We start from the raw sequence: 9,544 nt of genomic DNA on the forward strand, positions 1-9,544 counted from the left end.
CAATACTGACAGAACAAAAAGGCAGATCTGTGACTATGGACTGTAACATTGAAAAGGATGAGAATGACATGGGACCGTTCTGTTAATCAGGGGGTATCACGGTGATTCACAGCATGACAAAAACCTCCTCACTGCTCACATTCACTTCTGCTTCTAGACAACAGACAATAAGAGCACTACTTCACATCTCAGATTCATGCGGAATAAAAACAACAACAACAACTCAAGATGGTGAAAATATTCTGAAGTTTCTTTACTAATCTGTCCTGTAATTGAATTGATCTCTTTATCTATTAAATAGAAACCATGTTTGCTTGTTATTTTTTAAACCATTTTTTAAAAAATAGAAATCAATTAAATATGAATGAAATAATTATTAAACTCATTTGCTGATTTCACAGGACAGATGTTATTTCGAAATAACCATTTTATAATGCTATTAATTTTTTTTATGCATGCTCTGAATAGATCTAAAAACACAAACAAAAGTTCATCTTCTATCAGATGCAGTGATCTGTGGAGATTTTCTTCAGAACAGGAAGTTCAGTCCTGAAACACAGGAAACACCTGCTCTCATAATCAGCTCTATGTAGATGTGTTTGATTATATTCATAAAACATCTAGTATCTAATGTGACAGTGTCTGCAGGCAGAAAGCAGAAGTGAATGTGAGCAGTGAGGAGGTTTTTGTTATGCTGTGAATCACCGTGATATGTACTCTTTAGCAGTGTTGTCCCATGTCTTACAGTAATACACTGCAGAATCATCCACATCCACATTATTGATGATCAGACTATAATCTGATTTAGTTTTGTGAGTTGAGTTGAATTTAGGGGAGGAGTAGCCAGATCCGTAAGTAGGAGAAGTGTTTGTATGGTAGTAAATTAATACAAACTGTGTAACTCCTCCATGAATCTGTTTATACCATCGGGCACCTCTATCGGTGATGGTGTCCAGATTACAGTCCAGTGTGGCCGTCTGTCCTTTACTCAGCGTGAGAACTGGAGGATTCTGGGTCACTACAATTACACCACTGACACCTGGAAAAAGACATAAACGATTACAATGAGCTGAAACACATGCTATACAAGAATCTCCTAAAGATCTGAGGTTCATACATGTCCAAGCAGTGAAGAGAAGGCAGAGTTTGATCAGCATGTTTCTCTGTGTGAGTTGATCTGCTCTCACTGTTTTATGAAGTGCTGTACAGAGAGCAGAGACAGAGATTATTAAAGGACGGTTTGTGGGAGGAGCCTCTGACAGCCAATCACTGCCGGTCTCATATTCTGGAAAAGATCATAATTAGCCACTAACAGGGCTGACAAAACCAAGTGCAATTGCGGGTTACATTTTTTTTTTTTTTTTTTTTTTACTACACCCATTAATTCCATAATTTATCATTTTGATTAAAAAAAAAAAAAAAACTTGGTAGATATAGTTGGGATATTCTTAAAAGCTGGTCTCACTTATATAATGTGTTTTTTATGCAGATTAATTCACTAATGTTTAATATGTTTTGCTAACCTAATCACAGTAATAACAACAACTACAATAACTACAAAATCCACTTTAACAAAATTAATACTTTTTCCTCTGTGATGACGTGAAAGCACATGCTGAGTGTGTGAGATGTGTTGAGTGTGTGTTGTATGAGGTGGGCGGGTCTTTCTCTTCACTGTCTTAAAGTTTGTGTCTCTGATCTGATCTCAGCATTATTCGACAGCACTGCTCATCTTCACACATCAACACCAAATCACAAGATGATCACAATTATTCTGCACTTTCTTCACTCTTCTGACCTGTAAGTTTTCATCACATCTGATGATTTCAAGTGTTTTGACACACAATCTCATGTAAAGGTTGTGTTTATTCTGCAGGTGTCAGTGGAGTGACTGTACTGACTCAGAGTCCATTAATCACAGCCAGTAAAGGAGAAACAGCTAAACTGGACTGTAATCTGGGGACAGTAACTGGTTTTTCTGCTAGATGGTACAAACAGACTCCAGGAAGAGTTCATCAGTTTGTGTTAAGATTTTATCATGGCTGGAGCTCAGTTCGTTATGGATCTGGTTTCTCTGCTCCTAAATTCACATCAACACATTCATCTAAATCAGATTATAGTCTGATCATCAGTAATGTGGATGTGGATGATTCTGCAGTGTATTACTGTAACACATGGGACAACACTGCTGAAGAGCACGTATCACAGTGATTCACAACATGACAAAAACCTCCTCACTGCTCACATTCACTTCTGCTTCTAGACAACAGATGAAAAGTAAGAGCACTACTTCACATCTTAGTTGTTTCAATTTTCTGAATTAAATTCATTTTATATTTAAATGTACATTTCTGTGCTTTATAAACTTAAATAAACTGCATGTTAATCAAACTCTTCCTATTACTTTGTGTCCTCAAGTATGAACAAAAGTATATTTTAGTTTATTCTAGCATCAGTTTATTACATTCTTTATGCTATACTATTAAATAGAAACCCCTTTTTTTTTTAAATAGAATCAATTAAATGAATTAAATATTAATAAAATAATTTTAAAACTCATTAGCTGATTCCACAGGACAGATGTTGTTTTGAAATGATCATTTAATAAAGCTAATAATTAAAGAGTTTTTTTTTTTTTTTTTTTTTAAATGATCTGAATAGATCTAAAATCATAGTGTTGAAGTTCATCTTGTATCAGATGTAGTGATCTGTGGAGATTTTCTTCAGGACAGGAAGTTCAGTCCTGAAACACAGGAAACACCTGCTCTCATAATCAGCTCTATGTATACTCAAAAAGATGATTCTTTAAACCTACTTAATTCAATTATGGACAGTGGTTCCACACAACCAAAGTGTTTTTAATGAACATTAATGGAATTTTTTGAATCTATGCAAACTCTTTGTGTTGTGACAACACAGCTGAATGAGGAAGAATTTATGTGAAATAGTAATGTCCAACAAACTCAATTTATTCACTTCCTTGTAACTTAAACCGGTTAAGTTTAGTGAACATGTTTTGGTTTATTAAAAACTGGCCAAATGTGTTTCACTTTATCAATATACTGAGGTTTGTTTCAGACAGCTCATTTAAATTATGGACAGTGGTTCCATCCAACTGGTTCTAGTTACTTTAACTAAATGATTTCTAGTTAAAGTTACTCCCTTCAACAAAGCATTTTTTGTGTGATTATCTTGTAATGAGTCATAAAAGACAAGATGTCACAAATGATCAAGTGTATTTGTTAAACGAGCAACAATTACAGTTACAACCACATCACAAAATTACAGAAAAATTAATACTACTGTCATTTTCTAATTGGCATATAAAGGTAACCAATCAAACCTTAATCCAGGAACAGGAACTGGCTCCAGAAATAACTTCTGCAGTACTCCAAATGTGTACCTGATTTCAGGAGTTCAAGTTTAGTCCATGTATCAGTCCCAGCAACATGTTTGTTCATAGGATATACTGCTAAGGTCCTGAAGAACTTTATCTTCCAACACTCCAACATCTGCTGATCTTCAATGTCTGCACCTTCAAATCATATGACATAGATTCCCATGAGTCTTCTGGATCACCTCTTGAGTGCTGCCAACGTCTGTATCCTAGAGAGGATATTTAAAAGAATGGAGTACTCAAATTCTTGCGTATTAAATTTACCTTTGTAAATTGTACTCTATAATAACACTGCTAGTGTCTTCATTCAAGTACTTCAATGTCATTAATCTAAAGATGCAGACAACAACAAAATGAATGACATTTAGCCTTTACATTTTTCTAAAAAACAAACAAACAAACAAAAAAAACATTTGAAAAATGTCATTCATCTATTATTCTGTCTGATCATTTCCTTACGGGAAATACAGGCAAGCAGTTCAGATGGAATTCTAACTAACATTACAGTGGAAAATGAAACCATAACAGTACTGGACCAGATCAGCACAGAAAGCCACTGTCCTGCAGAGTTTAGCAATATTCCCAATTCACCCAAAAATGAAAATTCTGTCATTAATTACTCACCCTCATGTCGTTTCAAACCCACAAGACCTTCATTCATCTTCAGAACACAAATTAAGATATTTTTGATGAAATCCAAGAACTTTCTGACCCTGCATAGACAGTAATGCAACTGAAATGCTCCCAGACCCAGAAACGTAGTAAGGACATCAGAAAACAGTCCAATAAAGTCAATATTTTTGTTTTCTTTGCACACAAAAAGTATTCTCGCTGCTTTGTAAAATTATGGTTGAACCACTGATGTCACATGGACTATTATATCAAAGTCCTTACTACGTTTCGGGGCTTGGGAATATTTCAGTTGTGTTGGTGTCTATGCGGGGTCAGAAAGCTCTCTGATTTTATCAAAAATATCTTCATTTGTATTCTGAAGGTGACGAAGGTCTTACAGGTTTGCTAATTAAGGTTTTTAGGAATTCTCAAACATTCCTCAAACAAAGTCTTACTAAAAGTTCCAGGCAGGGGTGTTGGAGCTAAACTCCAGAACACTGGCTCTCCAAGAGCTCTGTTCTTGCTCTGTTGCTTCATACAAATACAGCTGCTCCCATTTTTTTTTTTTTTTTTTGTACACTGTAATGGATTATTACATAACTAACAAACTAGTACTACTACTTAATTGTTTATGTGGTGAAATGTTGTGTAAGAAAAGAGGTATGACTGCACTGTATCCCTAAAATGACTAGTTTGAACTTGCTGTTTGCTAGCAACTGATTTCTTCATGGAAGCTTTGCGTTCAAATATGTCAACTCAGATCAACATCTAAATAATCTGTCAAGCTGCTGTGTAATAAGTGAGATAATGTACATTCAGCCAGTAGTTATGGCAAAATAAAGACGCATCGGTAATGCTTTAGATTACAACCCGCAAAGAACTACGTAAGTAAACTGAATTTACGGTGTATGTTTCTGTAATTATAGTGTACCTATAAAGAACGTACATGTAGGTATAAGGGACCAATATGTTATATTTGGGTAATAAGGGGATAACAAACCGGATATTCAACCTGCAAAGAACTACATAAGTATACTGAATTTACGGTGTACGTTTCTGTAATTATAGTGTACCTATTAAACAACGTACATGAAGGTATACGGGAACAATATGTTACGTTTTGGTAATAGAGAGTAACAACCAGATATACAAGCTGCAAAGAACTGCGTAAGTAAACTAAAGTTACGGTGAATGTTTCGTATTTATATTGTACCTACGTGTAAGTATAAGGGAACAATAGGTTACGTTTGGGTAATAAGGGGGTAGCAAACAGATATACAAATAATTTATAATAGATTAATTTAAAAAACTTAACAGGTACCTTTTCTATTAAATCGTACGTTTGGTGTATTTATACGTAAGCTTTTTAAAATTACTGGGAAAATATACTCTTGTTCCATGTAGTTACAGGGTAATTGTGACATCTGCGGGCTGTAAATTAAAGTGGCGATTGTTTCCCTCTTGATCAACGAAGTTACAGGGTAGGTTCAATACATATAACAACGTGACGTAAAATGTGGTTCCACAAAATGTACATTTATTTACATTTTTACAGACACTAAATGTACAATACTGACATATTTACATCATCTAAACATTTAACGTTTACTTAATATGAAATTATAACCCAGTCAACACGTGAGATCATGCGATGTTCACAGTGACATCACATCATTCTCATTGTGTGATACTTAAGAGTGTGAGTAATATGTGAGCTCATTGTGAATTCAAAATGTTGTGCAGGTTGAGAGGAGGCACTGCAAATATCGGTCACCAGGGGACATTCTACTTCCTGTTTCTCAACACTATCACAGTGGTGTCACATGATGAGCTCACAGTATGAGTGCACACCCAGATAACAAATTTATGTTATAAGAACCTTCTCCAAACATACACAGCAAAATCCCCAGTGTTAATTTAACACTCTGAGTGTGGACACATATAAACACTGAAGCAGTGTTAAAGTTAACACTGAAGCAGTGTTGAAGGTAATGATATAATTAGGTGATTAATGAAGTGATGATTGATCATTATTGAAGACACCTGATGTTAACAAGCAGAATCACCAAAGGAGAAAACCAAAATTTTTAAGCAACCATTATAGTGGTCAATGTTTGCATTAGTTGGGCTCTTGACCCTTAAATCATCAATATTAGGTCCTGTTTGGCTGCTGTATTTGAGTTAAAACAGCCAGACAAACCAAAAGCTCAAGTCACCAGCAGATTATGTTTTAACATATTCATTGTTTGATGTAAATCACCTAGAGTATAACCTCTAAGTTAGTTTTTTTTCTTTTTGCTTATTGTATTTGCCTTGACAATCCACAGAAGATCCAGCACTTCCTATACATCTTGGAAAGTTTTTTTTTTACAACCTGTTCAAAAAAAAAAAAGAAGTGTTTTGCCTAGGCACACATAGACATCAAGAACCAGCCCATGAATCTCAACAATGGTGACAAACGGCATATTCAGATTATAATTCTTATAATTTATTCATGCCGCAATGGATGATGGGAGTCATGGATGAGTTCTGATTGGCTACAACACGCTTTTTGATGGTCACCGTTGTTGTGATTCTCACACTGATTCTTCATGTCTGTGTGTCTAAATTATGATTAACCTTTTTTCATCATCTGTCTGATTATGGCAAAACTGATTGATCTTTTGTTCAGAGTTTTTTTTTTTTTGGCAATCTGTAAGGAAACTCTATGTGAAATACTCAAGTCACTATATGATGATTAAGTCAAGCACAGTCAATGTCATCTTACTGACTTTTGCTCTTTGCTTGTCTGGCTGTTACAACTCAGTAATTGCAGCCAAACAGGACCTAATATTGATGATTTAAGGGTCAAGAGCCCAACTAATGCAAACACTGACCACTATAATGGTTGCTTAAAAATTTTGTTTTTCTCCTTTGGTGATTCTGCTTATTAACATCAGGTGTCTTCAATAATGATCAATCATCACTTTGTTAATCACCGAATTTTATCATTACCTTCAACACTGCTTCAGTGTTTATATGTGTCCACACTCAGAGTGTTAAATTAACACTAGGGATTTTGCTGTGTACAACTGATGTGTAACTGTGTTTGTAAACCACATTTGTTATGGCAAGGAATACCAAGAAAGAATTATTAATGATAACAACACAATCATCACCTAGATTCAGTATGCAGTCATTATAATAGCTCTTTGTTTTTACAGTATAGTAATATATGAAGAAATTTGAAAGCATAAGTCAAACATTTTAAAATATTGTGTCATATAAAAACAGAGAAACATCAAGAATCAGTGTATGAATCTCAACAATGGTGACAATCAAAAGCTTCCTGCAGCAATGCATGCTGGGTACCTAGTCTCCATGCAGTGAGTGCACTTTGACTTCACATTGTGATCATAGTGTGAACACACATTGAGGACGCTGTGAGGTTACACTTTTAGCTCACTGTTACGTCACATTGTGACCACATGGTGAGATCAGTGTGAGATCAAATTGTTGACTGGGAACATTTCATTCTGTTCTGTGTGATTTCTGTTGCCAGCTCGTTTCCAAGAATAGGTCTACATAATGTTATTATGACTACACGTTAAACCCTTAAAATAAATAATATTTCTGCAATCGTTTAATCATTCATGTAATATTAACTTCGTTTGCTGTGGTGGAACACAAAGGCGTTTTCTCTAACATGCTGTGACTGACAATAGAACCATAAAATACACCGAACACGCATCATAATTACAAACTGAACAATTTTATTTGTGTGCTGTAACCCAGATCTTCAGAATCCATACGATTTGCGAGGACCAGAACCAAATTCAAGGCTTTGTCCGGCGATCTTCATCTCCATCTCTAGCAGCGAGTCCAGCAGCAACGGCCATAAACTCGTGCTAAAGTGCATTTTGCGACAGGAAAATCGGACGTTCATTGGCTCTCGCCTGCTTTCGTCACAGATTACGACATGCCGTGTTTCTGGTGAGATGTGTTGGAATGACGCGCGGGCGCCTTCGAGGAGTGGATCAAGACAATAATCTGGATAATATTTTCAGCGATTAACAATTTAAATTCTGCTCTCATCCTACTGCACCTCAAACCTACTGTATTCCGCCAGAGAGGACTGCGGCTGCAAACGCATCGTTATTTGGATTACTTTTTTGTATGGCTGTTGACATTTTTGCAATAAATAAATGATTGTGATTGCACTTTCCTGGTTTTTATATTTTTATTACTGTTCAGTCATAGTTAACGTTAGGTTTAGAGGTAGAAGTGGGATTAGCGACTATAAAAAAATTTTTTTAGATATATTTTCAGATTGTGTGTTTATGTGTTGAACCTACCCTGTAACTTCGTTGAACAAGGGGGGAACAATCGCCACTTTAATTTACAGCCCGCAGATGTCACAATTACCCTGTAACTACATGGAACAAGAGTGTATTTTCCCAGTAATTTTAAAATGCTTACGTATAGATACACCAAACTTACGATTTAATAGAACAGGTACCTGTTAAGTTTTTAAGTAATTCCATTATAAATGATTTGTATACCTGTTTGCTACCCCGTTATTACCCAAACGTAACATATTGTTCCCTTATACTTACACGTAGGTACAATATAAATACGAAACATACACTGTAACTTCAGTTTACTTGCGCAGTTCTTTGCAGGTTGTATATCTGGTTGTTACTCTCTATTACCAAAACGTAACATAGCCTATTGTTCTCTTATACCTACACATACGTACTAATAGGTACACTATAATTACAGAAACGTACACCGTAAATTCAGTATACTTATGTAGTTCTTTGCAGGTTGAATATCTGGTTTGTTATCCCCTTATTACCCAAATATAACATATTGTTCCCTTATACCTACATGTACGTTCTTTATAGGTACACTATAATTACAGAAACATACACCGTAAATTCAGTTTACTTACGTAGTTCTTTGCGGGTTGTAATCTAAAGCGTTACCGATGCATGTTATCCCTTACTTATTATAATCTTAATCCAAGTGATAACTCTGCCTGGTTTAAATGTTTCAAAATGATGAACAGTTGAAAATATTAGGAATTTAGAAAAGTAATCAAAAGTAATAAGTTACATTACTTTAATAAAGTAATTGAAAAGTTTCACTACTTATTACATTTTAAATCAAGTAACTTGTAATCTGTAACCTATTACATTTCCAAAGTAACCTTCCCAACACTGTTAAAAAGTATGCAGAAGTCGAATGCGGCATTATTTGTACTTGCTTTCGTGCTTTAGCTAACGCTAATTTTACTGGGACTTGAATAGCCTAGAAAGAGCACAGGAAGGTTTTATTTAACTGCCTGTATATCATTAACAAGACGGAAAAGCACTCTGAATTTTAATAATTCGCCGCATCCTCTGTTCCACAAACACACGTACAAATAAACTACAGTCCATATGCGCTTTCACATCTCCCAACCACACAAAATTATCTATTAACGGCGCAATATACCAGTTACACTTGTCTGCAAAACAACACTAAAAGCATACTAAAAACAATTACAGAAAT

General features: G+C 35.2%; 1 protein-coding gene and 1 gene segment (V, D, J or C); both read right to left on the reverse strand.

Moving 5' to 3' along the window:
* Positions 1-9,544, reverse strand: part of gas7a (growth arrest-specific 7a) — a 310,258-nt gene that overhangs the window by 206,288 nt on the left and 94,426 nt on the right. The window lies entirely within an intron of this gene.
* LOC127159234 (Ig kappa chain V-III region PC 3741/TEPC 111-like) lies at positions 702-1,187 on the reverse strand. The segment is given in 2 exon segments: positions 702-1,039; positions 1,118-1,187. Coding segments are annotated over 2 exon segments (378 nt in total).

This window comes from Labeo rohita, chromosome 3 (assembly GCF_022985175.1).
Source record: "Labeo rohita strain BAU-BD-2019 chromosome 3, IGBB_LRoh.1.0, whole genome shotgun sequence".
NCBI classification, from domain to species: Eukaryota; Metazoa; Chordata; class Actinopteri; order Cypriniformes; family Cyprinidae; genus Labeo; species Labeo rohita.